The sequence below is a fragment of the Bombina bombina genome, chromosome 6 (assembly GCF_027579735.1).
Source record: "Bombina bombina isolate aBomBom1 chromosome 6, aBomBom1.pri, whole genome shotgun sequence".
NCBI lineage: Eukaryota > Metazoa > Chordata > Amphibia > Anura > Bombinatoridae > Bombina > Bombina bombina.
Window position 1 is genome coordinate 58,807,960 of NC_069504.1, and position 17,867 is coordinate 58,825,826.

General features: G+C 41.1%; 1 protein-coding gene across 3 annotated transcripts in view; it reads right to left on the minus strand.

Moving 5' to 3' along the window:
* Window positions 1–878: 878 nt before the first annotated feature.
* The window catches only part of PRKCQ (protein kinase C theta), a 156,040-nt gene continuing 139,051 nt past the window's right edge, over window positions 879–17,867 (minus strand). For all 3 annotated transcript variants that reach the window (XM_053716425.1, XM_053716424.1, XM_053716426.1), the window contains 2 exons: window positions 7,855–7,983; window positions 879–1,353 (listed from right to left, as the gene is read on the minus strand). In XM_053716425.1, coding sequence (XP_053572400.1) covers window positions 1,201–1,353; window positions 7,855–7,983 — 282 coding nt within the window. In that variant the 3' untranslated portion in view covers window positions 879–1,200. The remainder of the gene's footprint in view (window positions 1,354–7,854; window positions 7,984–17,867) is intronic.

Here is a 17,867-nt window from a genome sequence, read left to right on the forward strand (position 1 = left end):
ATTTATGCATGTATGTGCGTGTGTGTATGTTTGTAGAACCAGCAAATTACAGACCTTGTTATTACAGCATGTGGGGGTGGGGAGGGAGGTAAACAGTGTCAGTCTATACAGTACCACTATATACAGTACGGGGGGGCTGGACCATGTCACAGACTACTGTGGTCCCTTTATAAAGTACTGGGGCGGGTAGGGTCAGGCCAGCCATCTCACCGGCAGATTACAGACTGTGTCACTGACTCACTATATACAGTACTGGTGGGTTAAACAGTGTCACTATACACAGTAATAGGGGATCAGACCATCTCACAGACTGTGGGCACAGGGTATCTCCTTTTGCAGACATGTAATCTGATTCACATTTTGTTTCTGTGTTAAATGTAAAAAAAATATTTCTTAGATTCTTGCACCTGGGCCCTGTGGCTTATAGTTACGCCTCTGCTATGACCCCTTTTGTTTTTAACCAATTGGAATGCTGTAGAGGGTTTAAATTGTAGCCACAGATATAGATAATTGTGTCTATGATTACAGTAATTTCAGACCGAAACCGGTCAGGCGTTTATCTGTTGTTCTTAGGATTTTTTTCCTTCCTGTGCATCGTTTTAATGGATTGCAATAAAGATATATTTTTATACTTTCAATACTGGAGGCTTTTTGAACTTCTTTTTTTAATGTCATAGATTGTTGTAAAGCTGCTGTAGAGGGCTCAAGACACCTGTTCCTGAGCTCTTCAGCAAAGCATACCAAGAGAATGAAGGAAATTTCATGATGGAAGTAAAAATGGATTTAAATATTGGATGCTCTGCTTGAATTATTAACATTTCATTTTGGCTTTGACGCCCCTTTAATATTAAGCTTTGACATTAAAGTATAGACTGTCCTTATATTTCTTACCTTTATTTCTATAAAACATAGTAAGCCTTTTTTACATGATTAAAAACATCTACCCCAGTATTGCTGATGCCACCTGGTTAAATGACCAATCTTGATGTCTTTAATTCTTTGTCAACTCTCCTTACACTTTTACAGCATAATAATGTCCAGTAAATAATCTTACCTATAATATTCCCGGCCATAAGACTTTATTTGTAGAGTCATAACAGTGTTGAAAGTATGAGTACTCTCAAATGAATTTACAGTGTTCTTGTCATATTTTTTTTTCCCTCTAGAATTCCAAAATTTAGGAGAGAATTCCAGATAATCTCAAAATACTGATTCCATTTTGGGGTTTATAAATGAAAAATGTTTGAACATATTTTGGTCCATGCTGTTAATCAACATTGCATCTGTGCTTGATAATCTTGGTTTTTCGTTTAAGAATTCCTTATCAAAGTTACTGCAATCGTTTGGCGATTTCTTTAAAAAAAAATGTAGAAAAATATATTTTAGATAAAAATACGTCAAAGAAATTCTCTCTTCCTTAATATGCTCCTAATGATACATTTTACCTGCTGTGGTGTATTATATTGTTTACAAATAGTTTCTTTACTTTTTTTTCATCTTTTGAAATAGCTGATTTTGCCTGTTGAAACTCCCACCTATACTGAAAATTTAAATACTAATACAGTAATGGCTAGAGAAAGCCTTTTCGTGTATAGGTAATAATGGGGTGTGGTTTCTGTGAAGAGAGTGGGAGGTGATGTCACCGGATGGGGGCATGGCTTATAGCCGTTATTGTCTACGTCGCAGTTACTAAGTTAGTTGTGTTGTGCAAGCTGTATACTTCTATGCGCTGCAATAAAATAGCGTTGTATCTTCTATGCTGTGTCCTGCATCTCATGACATGGTGTCAGAAGTACTTGCCTGCACTTCTGTTTCCTGATTAATGATGATGTTAAAGTTTACCCCACCTGGGCCTTTTGATTTCTCTCAGCCTGCAGCTTGGACCATATGGCGTCAGCGGTTTCCACGCTTCAGGATTGCTTCCAAGCTGGACAAGGAGAGTGGTGAAGTACAAGTTAATTCTCTTTTATACTCTATGGGGAAAGATGAGGAGCCAGTGTTCAATGTCTTTGCTTTCCAAGACGGGGAAGAATTTTACTTTGAAATAGTTATGAACAAACTCAGTGCTCACTTTGTGCCTAAAAGAAATGTGATTCATGAGAGGGCTTGTTTTCACAAATGTGCTCAGCGTGTGGGAGAATCTGTGGAGTCATTTGTGCGCAGCCTGTATGAACTAGCTGAATTCTGTGAGTTTGGTGTTGCTAAAGAAGAGCAAATCAGAGACAGAATAGTTATAGGAATTGCAGATGCTGAGGTCTCACTGAAGCTACAGTTGGAGGCTGAATTAGATGGGGCTAAGTGCTGATCTGAGGTCTGAGAGTATTGTGGATGAAGTGCAGCAGTTCAGGAGAGCTGCTGGTGAAAGGCAAAGTGTGAGCGGTATACCTAGGGCAACAGATAGGCCCAGAAGCGGATGGGCGCAGCAGGCTCGCTGCACGTGGTGTAATCTTACCCATGATCATAATGTCGTATGCCCCGCTAAAGATAAAAAATGTAGAAAGTGTAACGAATGGCTCATTTTAAAGTAGTGTGTAAAACTGAATACATTAAGGAGATGCAGGTGGATAGTTACCAGGAGGGTCAAGAAGTGTACTTTGTAGGGTCTGTTGTTGAGCGGTCTGGTTCAGATGAAAATTGGCGGATTTACTGTAATAGGAACCAAGGTTGCCTTCAAGATTGACATGGGAGCAGACATCAATGTCCCTTGCAGCATTCATAAAACTGCCTTGACACAGCCTCAGCTGGTGACCGCATCGATTGCACTTTGAAATTTCTTGCCAGCTCTGAGTACAAGCAGAGGAAATTCACCATGTGGGTACATGTAATTAGAAGTCAGTGTGTTAACAACCTATTAAGCAGGAAAGCAGCCTGTGGTTTAGGTCTTGTCGCCAGAGTCAATGAGATTTCGGAAGACATGTTTGGTGAATTGGGCCTATTGAAATGCAACCCAGTCGGTATATCACTTAAAAGTGATGCAGTCCCATACAGCTTACCACTCCTCATAGAATTCCATTCCCAGTCATGCCTCAAGTGGAGAAGGAACTTCTGCGTATGAAGAATATGGGAATTATTGAAGAGGTTGCTGAAGCAACTGACTGGTGTGCCCCCATTGTGCCTGTTGCGAAGAAAAACTGGAAAGTACGCATCTGCGTAGACTTGAAAAGGCTGAATGAGGCGGTGAAGAGAGAGAGATGTGCTGCTGACGCTTGAAGATATAGCTCCAAAACTGGCTGGGGCGAAGTTCTTCTCTACACTGGATGCTTCCAGCAGCTTCTGGCAGATACCTCTAGATCCACAGTGCCGCTAACTGACTACCTTCATTACACCAGTAGGTCAGTTTTGCTTCTGCAGACTCCCCTTCGGGAAATATCCACTGCTCCTGAAATCATTCAAAGAGAGATATCCACTGCTCCTAAGGGACCACGAGGGCATGGCAGTGTATGGGTCTACATTGGAAGAACATGATTAGCGATGGAGCTGTGTGCTGCAGACCATTAGAGAGTCCGGGCTGAAATTAAATAAAAAGAAATGCCATTTTAGAAAATCTGAGCTATGTTACTTTGGGTATATCATCAATTGAGATGGCATCAAGCCAGTACCTGATAAAATCCTTGCTATTGAACAGATGAAAAGTCTTTCTGATGTACACGAGCTGAGACAAATATTGGGCTTTGTGAATTATGGGGGCAGGTTCCTTCCAGATTTATCCACAGTACTACACCTTATCACAGAGTTGTTGAAGAAGGATGTTGCCTGGGTCTGGGGTCCTTCACAGGAAGAAGCTTTTGTACAGGTCAAGTCCTTGCTGAGGTCTACCCCAATATTAGGGTTCTACGACCCTTCTAAAAAGACTGTGGTTAGTGCTGATGCAAGCAGTTATGGGCTAGGGGCCGCCCTCCTGCAGCTGAAACGAGAACATACTACAGCCCATTGCCTACTGTTCCCGTACACTGATGGCTGCTGAGTCGAAATACACCCAAATTGAAAAGGAGTGCCTGGCTGCAGTTTGGGCCTGTGAGCGCTTCCAGCGTTACTTAGTGGGTTTAGAGTAATTTAGTCTGGAGACTGACCATAAACCGCTAGTCCCTCTAATCAACTCCTATGATATTGACAAAACACCCCTAAGATGCCAGAGACTTCTGATGAGGCTGCTCAGGTTTAACGTTCAGGCAGTACATGTCCCGGGGAAACAACTGGTAGTGGCAGATACAGTTTCCAGGCTCGCGCTGGCTGCTGCTGAAGAATCTTTAATGGAATCAGATGTAAAAGTGTATGTGGATTAAGTTCTGGCATCCAAATCCATTTTGTCAGGGTAGCTAGAGCAAATAAGAAAGGAGCCATGTTTAGATACAGACCTTCAAGAGTTATTAAGTCCATAAAATAAGGTTGACCCGAGAGCCGGGCGGCCTGGATATCTTCAAGTTCTTACCAGTCAGAGAGGTCGCAGCTCACGGAGCTGGATGGGTTGGTGCCGTTCCAGGACCGCATTGTTATTCCTGTTAGCATGCAGCAGGAGATGTTAAGCAGGATTCATGATGGCCACTTGGGCATTACAAAGTGCAGTGAAAGGGCAGCTACGGCAGTATGGTGGCCTTGGATCAGTTCTGACATTGCAAGCCATGTGTCAAAATGTGCCTTTTGCCGGGAACACCAGCCTATTCAGAGAAGGGAGCCCTTGATTTTTACACCGATGCCTGCAGCCCCATGGCAGAAAATAGCTGCTGATTTGTGCGAACTGCACAGGAAAAAGTACCTAGTCGTGATTGACTACCATTTCAGGTATTTGGAGATTGCACCCTTGAATGAAATCACCAGTCAAGCCGTTATCACTCGTCTCAAGAGCTTGTTCGCCCAGTGGGGCATACCAATGGAGTTAGTAAGTGATAACGGAATGCAATTTGCTTCCATGTAGTTCAGTTCTTTCAGCAGTGAATATGATTAAGTCCATTCTACGTCAAGTCTACATTACCCGCAGGCCAATTTAATGGCTGAAAGGGCAGTTCAAACAACAAAGTTCATTTTGAAGCAATCTCAACCGTACCTTGCTCTCTGGGCTTATAGGGTGATCCCCATCCAAGCCATGGGTTTTAGCCCGGCTCAGCTGATGCTAGGACGTCAGATTCGCACCACTTTACCCTCTGTGGGTGTCTTCCAGCCAACCAGCTCTGTTCCTCGGGACGAGGTCCTTAGGAGGAATGAAGAGGCTAAAAGGGGTTATCGATTCTTCCACTACAGAAAACACTCTGTGAAGCACTTGCAGGAGCTGAATGTGGGACAAATTGTCAGAGTTAAACTGGATGATGAGAAGAAATGGAAGACGCCTGCTACGGTAATTGGATGCTCTCCAGAACCAAGGTCTTATGTAGTCCGTACTGATGGAGGGACAGTCACATGTTGTAATAAAAGACATCTTCAGCCAGTACCTGAGAATTTGGGTTTGGATGCCTCAGAGCCACCGCCAGTGGAATCCCCTGTTTTAAGAAGGGTGCCTTCCCCTCAGCAAGATCACAACGGGACTACTTCTTTGCTTCCAGCAGACTCTCAATCACCTTCTTCTGAATCAGAGGACAGTTCATGTAAAATTATGTCAAATGGAAGAGTGGTGAAACTTCCAGCCCGATATCGGGGATTAGAACTAATTAGAGCAGTGACTGGAAGAATGGGCAGAATAATCCCATGGTCACTGTGGACTAGAGTAGTCTACCCCGATGTTCAAGTCAGGATTGTATTTCTTGTTGTTCATATATATTCTCTTTAACTTGTTATTTGTTATATATTAAACAAAACTATTTTTGTATGCTTCTTGTATACCTTGTGATTTGATGTACTCTTAAAAAAAAATGTATGCTTTGTCCTTTGAAAAAGGGGAAGATGTGATGAGAGTGGGAGGTGACATCACAGGATGGGGGCGTAGCTTATAGCCATTATTGTCTATGTCGCAGTTACTAAGTATTACTTGTGTTGTGCAAGCTGTATACTTCTATGCGCTGCAATAAAATAGCGCTGTACCTTCTAGGCTGTTCATTGAACAAAACATGTTGTTTCATAAACAAAAATAAATATAAATGAGTCATTTTTCATACAGTGTATATTCTGCAGCTGGTATAACAAGTAATTGAAAAGACATTAAGGGGAAACATTTTTTAGTATACCGTTGCTTTTAATGATATTACTAAAGTACAGATACTTTCTATGCCTTTTTTACCTGCTGGAGTACTTCCTCAGTTGCTATAACATTACAGTTTTATGAAATATTATATAGAAAGTAATTCTACAAATTAAGTTTGTTGAAAATAAAAATGCTATATTATATGCAGGGAAACAAGCAATTTCATTAGAAATGAGTGCCCTTGAACCTCTGACTGCCCTAGGCATGTGCCTACTGTGTTTAGTTTGAAATACTCATAATTAGGCTTGTGCATTCAAAAGTTTCTGATACACCCGAATGCGGGGGGAAGGCGGCCGCTCATGGGCGTTTGGATCTTTTCGGAGCCAGATTTCTTCTTATGAAAGTGCAGCACATTGGATTTTCACAGATCTTAGTGTATTGTACTTTCACAAGAAGAAATCTAGCTCCGAAAAGAGCTGAAAGCCGTGAGCGACCGCCTTCTTCTGCATTCGGAAGCATTTGAAACCTCCTTAGAATTACAGCATTAAAGGGATAGAAAATGTGCATGGACACATTTCAATTTTAAATAATAACTTTTTTGCAAGATACTTTCATTAGCTTCTAGTAAAAGTTATTACCGTGTTTCAGTGGCATATACACATATGCTGTGAGGGCCCGTGCCCCAGTATTCAAACACTACACCTTCTCAGAATGTCAACAGTGGCTTATATAACACAAAGTATTCACTGACACAATACACACCGCCACAAGCGCTCTGAGTTGGAATACTGGTGCATGTGCCCTCACAGCATATGTGCGTATGCTGCTGAAAAGCAATAATACATTTTACTAGAAGCAATTTTGCTAATGGAAGTTTATTGCAAAGGGATATGAAACCTAAATTGTTATTTCATGATTCAGATAGAGCAGGCAATTTTAAGCAACTTTCTAATTCACTCCTATTATCAATTTTTCTTTGTTCTGTTGCTATCTTTTTTTTGTAAAAGCAGTATTGCAAGCTTAGGAGCCGGACCATTTTTCGCTCAGCATCTGGGTAGCGCTTGCTAATTGGTGGCTAAAGGTAGAGCTACCCAGGGTGCTGAAACAAAAATGGGCCGGCTCCTAAGCTTACATTATGATAATAGGAGTAAATTAGAAAGTTGCTTAAAGGGACAGTCAAGTCCAAAAATAACTTTCATGATTTAAATAGGGCATGTCATTTTAAACAATTTTCAAATTTACTTTTATCACCAATTTTGCTTTGTTCTCTTAGTATTCTTAGTTGAAAGCTAAGCCTGGGAGGTTCATATGCTAATTTCTTAGACCTTGAAGACTGCCTCTAATTTGAATGCATTTTGAGCACTAGAGGGCATTAGTTCATGTGTTTCATATAGATAATATTGAGCTCATGCACGTGAAGTGACCTAGGAGTGAGCACTGATTGGCTAAAATGCAAGTCTGTCAAAAGAACTGACATAAAGGGGCAGTCAGCAGAAGCTTAGATACAAGGTAATTACAGAGGTAAAATGTGTATTATTATAACTTTCTTTTTGAACAACAAAAATTCTGGTGTTAACTGTTCCTTTAAAATTGCTGCTCTATCTGAATCATGGAGGAAAAAAAATTGGTTTTATATCCCTTTAAAAGATCCATGCATATCTGAATTTTTACCTTTCAATCCCTTTCCTTTTTGGACACTCCAGTTTGATAAAAGAGAAATAATGTCAAAATGATAATAATCTTACCACTTTAGGCTTAAACGGTGGCTCCATTTTTCTTTTCTCCAGCTTTTCCCAGTCAATGTGTTGGAAGAAGCAATGTTGGCGGATATTTCCCTTCACTCCCAATCTTGTCTCTGGTTCCCTTACAAAAAGCTGCAACAAAACATTTTATAAGATAATTTGTTTGAATTCAGTGGCTCCCACAAATAACCAACTCAGTTTAACAACTGTCAATAACAACAAAGATATTCTAAACATTAATAGTGATCTTGTTGTTGTTAAAGGGATAGAAAGTTATAAAAATGGGGCATTTCAGTGTGAAATAGAAGCATTTTTGTAATATTTTTCCATTAGCAAAAATGCTTCTAGTAAAAATGATTACTGTTTTTCTGCGGGATATGCCGGATATATCGGGTTGATTTCTGTCCGCTTCCTCAGAGCGGACAGGTTATGGAGCAGCGGTCATTAGAAACACGGGGCATCAAGCGCCGTACGGAGCTTGATAAATTGACCCCCATGCCTGGTCAAAGAACTAGTAGCTGTATTTCTTATGTGAAGACATAATTTGTGTCATACAAGCCCCCGCTGACTCTGAAACGGTGAGGTGTTTCAATACTGGTGCACAGGCCTACACAGGATATGTGCGTATGCTGTAGAGAAACAGTACTACATTTAACTAGAAGCATTTTTGCTTAGGAAGTATACTGCAAAACTACTTCTATTTAACTGCTCCCATGCACATTTACATTTTTAACTTTCTACTAGACATGTGCGATTCGGTTCGGCCCGAATCGAAATTCGGACGAATTTGTTCGAATTCGGAGATTCGAATTTCCGAATTGCGGTAGTTCCGATTCAAATTTATTCAGTAGATTCGGATCGATTCGGATGGCTGTGTATTACACTAGTATACTAGTGTAATACACAGCACATCCCACTTTACAGTGACCGAATTTCCGAAAATCCGAATCGATTTGAACCGAACCGAAACGAATGCGAACCAAATTTTTTCGAATCCAAAAGAATCCGAATGAATCCGAAACGAATTCATTTGATTTCTTCCGAATTCGAATCGATCCGAACCGAACCAAATTTTTCGAGGCTGCACATGTCTACTTTCTACCCCTTTAAGTTTGCAACTGCAATGGGATCTACCACTTTTCATTATTTAGATAAGGCAAGCAAAAATAATAAAATGTACCTCTTGGTATTCTTTGTTGCAGTGAAGCGCTTTTCCATTAGCGCATGCTGAAAAAAGCTCTGAGTGTATACATGAACTGAGAAGTGAGTACTATTTGGCATTTGTGATCTTTTTAGTATAGTGCGCCACTAAACCTACCTCAGTATGCTCTCATAGACAGTAATTAAGTTTCAACTAAGGATACCAAAGGAAAGAAATATATTTGATAATTGAAAAAAATGACAAAGTTATGTTTTTAATTCCATTAGAATTGAGCAGCAGTTTTCCATCTGTGGGGCCTCCCCAGGGGGCCCAAGAGAACATAAGGGAAGGAGCGGGAGCAGAAGTAGATTTTTTTTTCTGTGCAACTTTTTTTTTTTGGTGCCAGAGTGCCTTGGGATTAGTAGTGCAGTGCTGTGGTCGCAGTGCGGTTCAGGGGCCGTATTATCAGGGCCTTCAGGCTTGCAGGAAACAGCAGTTATGTAGCAGTGGTCTAAAGACAGCTGCTCCATATCTTGTCCACCTCCTCTGAGGCTGCGGACATCAATCTGCCTGATCCTATACGATTGGGCTGATTGACACCCCCTGCTAGTGGCCGATTGGGCGCGAATCTGCAGGGGGCTGCATTGCATAAGCAGTTCACAAGAATAAATGCGAATCTGCAGGGGGCTGCATTGCACAAGCAGTTCACAAGAATAAATGCTGTCAGCATTTATCAATGTGCGGCGGACATGATGCGCTACATCGTATCGTGTCTGCACGCACTTTCATAAATCGCCCCCTGAGTGTGTGATCGGCAGGATTGTAAGTACAACTGTAGCAATGTTTATTTATTTTAATTGCTATTGCTTGCTACTAACTTTTCCTTCCACATCCGCCCTATCCTCTCTCTAAACAGTTCAGTGAGTGCTACCGCGTGCAGCGTTTACACAGGGCGGATGTGTAAGGAAAGCGGACTTGAAGTAATTGTTCCTCAGGTAGAAGACCGTCTCGGTAATACTGGCAAGCTCACATAGTGGAGTAGGAAATAGTGACGCTGCACACCTGCCACGTATCCTTGTAGCTTATCCTAGGCCTGGCTCTTATACTGTGTTCTGTTATTTCCTTATATATTATATTCCTCCAGCTGTAGCCAAATCATCATTGTGCCATAAAGCATTTTATTTAGTTCCCATATATGAGTATGATATGTTTATGTATGAAATTGTGTGCTTGATTATGTGTGTGTGCACTTGTGTATGTGCTTGCGTGTAAGTGCTTGTATGTGTGTGTGCCCATGTGTGTGCTTGCGTGTATGTGCATGTGTGCACTTGTGCATGTGCTTGCGTGTTGTGCACTTGTGTATGTGCTTGTGTGTGTGTGCACTTGTGTATGTGCTTGCGTGTATGTGCTTGTATGTGTGTGTGCACATGTGTGTGCTTGCGTGTATGTGCATGTGTACACTTGTGTATGTGCTTGCGTGTATGTGCTTGCGTGTATGTGTGCACATGTGTATGTGCATGTGTATGTGTGCACTTGTGTATGTGCTTGTGTGTATGTGCTTGTGTGTGTCTGTGCACTTGTGTATGTGAATGCGTGTATGTGCTTGTGTGTGTGCACATGTGTGTGCTTGCGTGTATGTGCATGTGTATGTGTGCACTTGTGTATGTGCTTGCGTTTATGTGCTTGTGTGTGTGCACATGTGTATGTGTGCACTTGTGTATGTGCTTGTGTGTATGTGCTTATGTGTACGTGCTTGTGTGTGTGCTTATGTGTATGTGCTTGTGTGTGTGCATGCTTGAGTGTATGTGCTTGTGTGTGTGTGTGCTTGTGTGTGTGTGTGCATGCTTGTGTGTGTGTGTGTGCTTGTGTGTGTGTGTACATGCTTGTGTGTGTGTGTGCTTATGTGTATTTGTTTTTGTGTGTGTATGCTTGTGTGTGTGTGTGTTTAAGTGTATGTGCTTGCGTGTATGTGCTTGTGTGTGTGTGTGTGCACTTGTGTATATGTGCTTGTGTGTGTGTGTGCACATGTGTATGTGTGCACTTGTGTATGTGCTTGTGTGTATGTGCTTATGTGTATGTGCTTGTGTGTGTATTTATGTGTATGTGCATGCTTGTGTGTGTGTGCTTATGTGTATGTGCTTGTGTGTGTGTGCATGCTTGTGTGTAATAGAGTAAGAATGAAAATTAAAATTTGACTTCCATTTGACTTCCTTGTCCTTTAAACTGACAATGTGTCTAGTAGAACATAGTTTTAGTGTTGACTGTAAGCTATTTTTAAACACATATGTTGCAATAAAAATAATAATATGAAAGTCTATCTTGCTGTAGTGCAGGAACCATTCCTCTTAGCATTTATTTAAAAACAAAAATAAAAAAAACAAGTAGCAGCAACACCATTTATAAAAAAATATTTTTCTTTATTGGTTCCATGCAGGGATAAAACAATACATGACTACATTTAGGGCTATATCACCCCTTAATCTGCCCCAAACATAGTCATGCATTGTGCCAGAGGACCCTTGGAGGAGTACATTTCTGTATAATAATGACATATGGATGGTAAAACAATGTCCCTTTTTGACATTATTTTTTACCATGAAATGTTATTAGCCAGCAAATATATTGAAACTGATTGCCAAATTTAGTTTCACAATTTCCATAGTTCCCAGTGAAACTGAATACTACATTCCCCAGCATTTAAAATATGAAATGTAACAACAGAATGTAAATTTTATGGACTTACATAGAATTGACTGCATGAATATAAACATTTGAACGTTACACTTCACATTTCCAAACGTTTATGTCCTTAAATCAGATACAGTTTTTATGATATTTTATTTCACTTTAGACATTAAAATAGCAAGTTTTATACATAAATAATCTAATTTTGTGAATCGTGTACTCATCCCTAATGAAACATTTCCAAAGTACGAGTTATACTGCCCTGTAAATACGTTTTACAGGCACTGGAACACAGGCTTTTTAGGACAAAAAAAAAGACTTCATTTTTAAAATTGTTCTGTGCCTTATAAAAGGTTATAGAAAATTTACTCTACCCATCATGTCATAAATTACATTTTCCATGTTCAAAGAAAAGAATAAATAGAGATACCTAATCATCTATCACTGGTTATACTGAATACATTAGCTTGTCAGTTCAATATAATATAAAGCTAACTCTGCCAAGCTGTAAAGTGTCTTGGCGTTCAAATTCTTTCCTGCATTTTGTGAATTAGATTTATATCCATAATTGAAAAATCATCCTTCAGGTGTAGTCTATGATTGCGATGCCTGAAAATGAAATGTGTCAAATATAATAAAGTAAATGTATTTCATCTTGAAAAATGTGGGAAGAGTGAAAAATAACGGGCAATGCTCTTGAATCTATACTAAGGGAGCTAATTTATAAATTAGGGAAATTATCTACTGATGTATTTGTATTGATTATTTTTATGTATTTAATTTTTTAATGAAAACATTTTAATTGAAGATAGTTTCTTTAGTAGATTGTGATCTAAAGGATCATTTCCATTAGAACAAATCTTAGGGCTTGATCACAAAAAGCTTTTCTAATGACCATCAACATAAATTGACCATCAACATCTATGGGTGATTTTTTTGCAGATAAATCATTTGAAAAGATTTTCTAAAGGAGCGTGATCAACCCCTTACTGTCTTAAAGAGACACTAAACTATATCTAAAAAAATCTAGATATATTTATTTCTCCAAAGCAAAGAAATATCATTAGAATATAATGCAGATGAGGGACAATTATAAATGTGCTGAAAATTACAATCTCACAGGGTTTAGTGCCCTTTTAAAACTTGGCTTGATGAGTTTAATGGACTCCATGGACCGATTTAACAAATGTAGGACGGACATGATCTGCTGTAGCGGATTATGTCCGTCTGACATTGTGAAATTGTGAAATGCTTGCGCAATACCGCCCCCTGCACATTCATGGCCAATCACCCGCTAGCAGGGGGGTCAATCATCCTGATCTTATCTGATGTCTTAGACTGCTGCTTCTTAACTTATGTTTCAGGGGAACCCGGAACTACAGGGGTAGATTGCAGCATCCGCTGCTTGATAAATGTACCCCCTTGTTTGTAGAATTTGGATAAAGTTTCTTTTTTTTATTAAAAAGTATTTTAAATGTCATTTATTGATACTGTAGGTATACATTGGTATTGATATCTGAGTGGATTTTTACAACTTTTGATATATAGTAGAAATGATGATTGTGCGTTTTTACATTTAAATAATGACGATGATGACTACAAATTCCGTATCACTTTTTATTTAATGTGATTCTTTCATCATTAATAAAGGCCATTATCTTGTTTTTTGGGTCCGAGCAGATCAATGGACAATGTGTTATTAATTAACCTGTGGGTGTTGTGAATTTATCAGCTGCCTCTAGCTGTTGACTTCACTGTGTCTATTGTGTTGTCTATACCTTGTGGTTGAGTAATTTGTGATCACAAAGATATCAAAAAAGGATAATCAGAAGCCAAAAAGAGCCAGTAAGCACGACTAAAAAGATTTGACTTGACCCCATAGTGCTTAGGTCACATAGTCACTCCTGAGCTTATCTATATATGTTTCATGGAAAGGAGACACATTTCAACAAAGGAGAAAACATAATTTATGCTTACCTGATAAATTTATTTCTCTTGTAGTGTATCCAGTCCACGGATCATCCATTACTTATGGGATATTCTCCTTCCCAACAGGAAGTTGCAAGAGGATCACCCACAGCAGAGCTGCTATATAGCTCCTTCCCTAACTGTCATATCCAGTCATTCGACCGAAAACAAACAGAGAAAGGAGAACCCATAGGGTGCAGTGGTGACTGTAGTTTAATTAAAATTTAGACCTGCCTTAAAAGGACAGGGCGGGCCGTGGACTGGATACACTACAAGAGAAATAAATTTATCAGGTAAGCATAAATTATGTTTTCTCTTGTTAAGTGTATCCAGTCCACGGATCATCCACTACTTATGGGATACCAATACCAAAGCTAAAGTACACGGATGATGGGAGGGACAAGGCAGGATTAAATGGAAGGAACCACTGCCTGAAGAACCTTTCTCCCAAAAACAGCCTCCGAAGAAGCAAAAGTATCAAATTTGTAAAATTTGGAAAAAGTGTGAAGCGAAGACCAAGTCGCGGCCTTGCAAACCTGTTCAACAGAGGCCTCATTTTTAAAGGCCCAGGTGGAAGCCACAGCTCTAGTAGAATGAGCTGTAATCCTTTCAGGGGGCTGCTGTCCAGCAGTCTCATAGGCTAGGCGTATTATGCTCCGAAGCCAAAAGGAAAGAGAGGTTGCCGAAGCTGTTTGACCTCTCCTCTGTCCAGAGTAAACGACAAACAGGGTAGATGTTTGATGAAAATCTTTAGTAGCTTGTAAGTAAAACTTCAAGGCACGGACTACATCCAGATTATGTAAAAGACGTTCCTTCTTTGAAGAAGGATTAGGACACAATGATGGAACAACAATCTCTTGATTGATATTCTTGTTAGAAACCACCTTAGGTAAAAACCCAGGTTTGGTACGCAGTACTACCTTATCTGCATGAAAAATCAGATAAGGAGAATCACATTGTAAGGCAGATAGCTCAGACACTCTCCGAGCCAAGAAAATAGCCATCAAAAACAGAACTTTCCAAGATAAAAGTTTAATATCAATGGAATGAAGGGGTTCAAACGGAATTCCTTGAAGAACTTTAAGAACCAAGTTTAAGCTCCACAGGGGAGCAACAGGTTTAAACACAGGCTTAATTCTAACCAAAGCCAGGCAAAATGCCTGGACGTCTGGAACCTCTGCCAGACGCTTGTGCAAAAGAATAGACAGAGCAGAAATCTGTCCCTTTAAGGAACTAGCTGATAATCCTTTGTTCAAGCCCTCTTGGAGAAAAGACAATATTCTAGGAATCCTAACCTTACTCCATGAGTAATTCTTGGATTCACACCAATAAAGATATTTACTCCATATCTTGTGGTAGATTTTCCTGGTAACAGGCTTTCGTGCCTGTATTAAAGTATCAATGACTGACTCGGAGAAGCCACGCTTTGATAGAATCAAGCGTTCAATCTCCATGCAGTCAGTCTCAGAGAAATTAGATTTGGATGATTGAAAGGACCTTGTATCAGAAGGTCCTGTCTTAGAGGCAGAGTCCATGGTGGAAAGGATGACATGTCCACCAGGTCTGCATACCAAGTCCTGCGTGGCCACGCAGGTGCTATCAGAATCACCAATGCTCTCTCCTGTTTGATTTTGGCAATTAGTCGAGGGAGCAGAGGAAATGGTGGAAACACATAAGCCAGGTTGAAGAACCAAGGCGCTGCTAGAGCATCTATCAGCGTCGCTTCTGGGTCCCTGGACCTGGATCCGTAACAAGGAAGCTTGGCGTTCTGGCGAGACGCCATGAGATCCAACTCTGGTTTGCCCCAACGATGAATCAACTGAGCAAACACCTCCGGATGGAGTTCCCACTCCCCCGGATGGAAAGTCTGATGACTTAGAAAATCCGCCTCCCAGTTCTCCACGCCTGGGATATGGATTGCTGACAGGTGGCAAGAGTGGTACTCTGCCCAGCGAATTATTTTTGAGACTTTTAACATCGCTAGGGAACTCCTGGTTCCCCCTTGATGGTTGATGTAAGCCACAGTCGTGATGTTGTCCGACTGAAATCTGATGAACCTCAGAGTTGCTAACTGAGGCCAAGCCAGAAGAGCATTGAATATCACTCTTAACTCCAGAATATTTATTGGAAGGAGTTTCTCCTTCTGAGTCCACGATCCCTGTGCCTTCAGGGAATTCCAGACTGCACCCCAACCTAGAAGGCTGGCATCTGTTGTTACAATTGTCCAATCTGGCCTGCGAAAGGTCATACCCTTGGACAGGTGTACCCGAGACAACCACCAGAGAAGAGAATCTCTGGTCTCTTGATCCAGATTTAGCAGAGGGGACAAATCTGTGTAATCCCCATTCCACTGACTCAGCATGCATAATTGCAGCGGTCTGAGATGAAGGCGCGCAAATGGCACTATGTCCATTGCCGCTACCATGAAGCCGATTACCTCCATACACTGAGCTACCGAAGGGCGCGGAATGGAGTGAAGAACACGGCAAGCATTTAGAAGTTTTGATAACCTGGACTCCGTCAGGTAAATTTTCATTTCTACAGAATCTATAAGAGTCCCTAAGAAGGAGACTCTTGTAAGTGGGGATAGAGAACTCTTTTCCTCGTTCACTTTCCACCCGTGTGACCTCAGAAATGCCAGAACTATCTCTGTATGAGACTTGGCAACTTGAAAGCTTGACGCCTGTATCAGGATGTCGTCTAGATACGGAGCCACCGCTATGCCTCGCGGTCTTAGAACCGCCAGAAGTGAGCCCAGAACCTTTGTAAAGATTCTCGGGGCTGTAGCCAACCCGAAGGGAAGAGCTACAAATTGGTAATGCCTGTCTAGAAAGGCAAACCTTAGAAACCGATGATAATCTTTGTGAATCGGTATGTGAAGGTAGGCATCCTTTAAGTCCACTGTGGTCATTTACTGACCATCTTGGATCATGGGTAAGATGGTCCGAATAGTTTCCATTTTGAAAGATGGAACTCTGAGGAATTTGTTTAAGATCTTTAGATCCAAAATTGGTCTGAAGGTTCCCTCTTTTTTGGGAACCACAAACAGATTCAAATAAAAACCCTGTCCTTGTTCCGTCCACGGAACTGGATGGATCACTCCCATAACTAGGAGGTCTTGCACACAGCGTAGGAATGCCTCTTTCTTTATCTGATTTGCAGATAGCCTTGAAAGATGAAATCTCCCTTGTGGAGGGGAAGCTTTGAAGTCCAGAAGATATCCCTGAGATATGATCTCCAACTCCCAGGGATCCTGAACATCTCTTGCCCACGCCTGGGCGAAGAGAGAAAGTCTGCCCCCTACTAGATCCGTCGCCGGATAGGGGGCCGTTCCTTCATGCTGTCTTAGAGGCAGCAGCAGGCTTTCTGGCCTGCTTGCCTTTGTTCCAGGACTGGTTAGGTTTCCAGGCCTGCTTAGATTGAGCAAAAGTTCCCTCTTGTTTTGAAGCGGAGGAAGTTGATGCTGCACCTGCCTTGAAATTTCGAAAGGCACGAAAATTAGACTGTTTGGCCTTTGCTTTGGCCCTGTCCTGAGGAAGGGTGTGACCCTTACCTCCAGTAATGTCAGCAATAATTTCCTTCAAACCAGGCCCGAATAAGGTCTGCCCCTTGAAAGGAATGTTGAGTAATTTAGACTTCGAAGTCACGTCAGCTGACCAGGAATTAAGCCATAGCGCCCTACGCGCTTGGATGGCGAATCCGGAATTCTTAGCCGTTAGTTTAGTCAAATGAACAATGGCATCAGAAACAAATGAGTTAGCTAGCTTAAGTGTTCTAAGCTTGTCAATAATTTCAGTCAATGGAGCTGTATGGATGGCCTCTTCCAGGGCCTCAAACCAAAATGCCGCCGCGGCCGTGACAGGCGCAATGCATGCAAGGGGCTGTAAAATAAAACCTTGTTGAATAAACATTTTCTTAAGGTAACCCTCCAATTTTTTATCCATTGGATCTGAAAAAGCACAACTGTCCTCAACCGGGATAGTAGTACGCTTTGCTAAAGTAGAAACTGCTCCCTCCACCTTAGGGACCGTCAGCCATAAGTCCCGTGTAGTGGCGTCTATTGGAAACATTTTTCTAAACATAGGAGGTGGGGAAAAAGGCACACCCGGTCTATCCCACTCCTTGCTAATAATTTCTGTAAGCCTTTTAGGTATAGCAAAAACATCAGTACACACCGGTACCTCATAGTATTTATCCAGCCTACACAATTTCTCTGGTACTG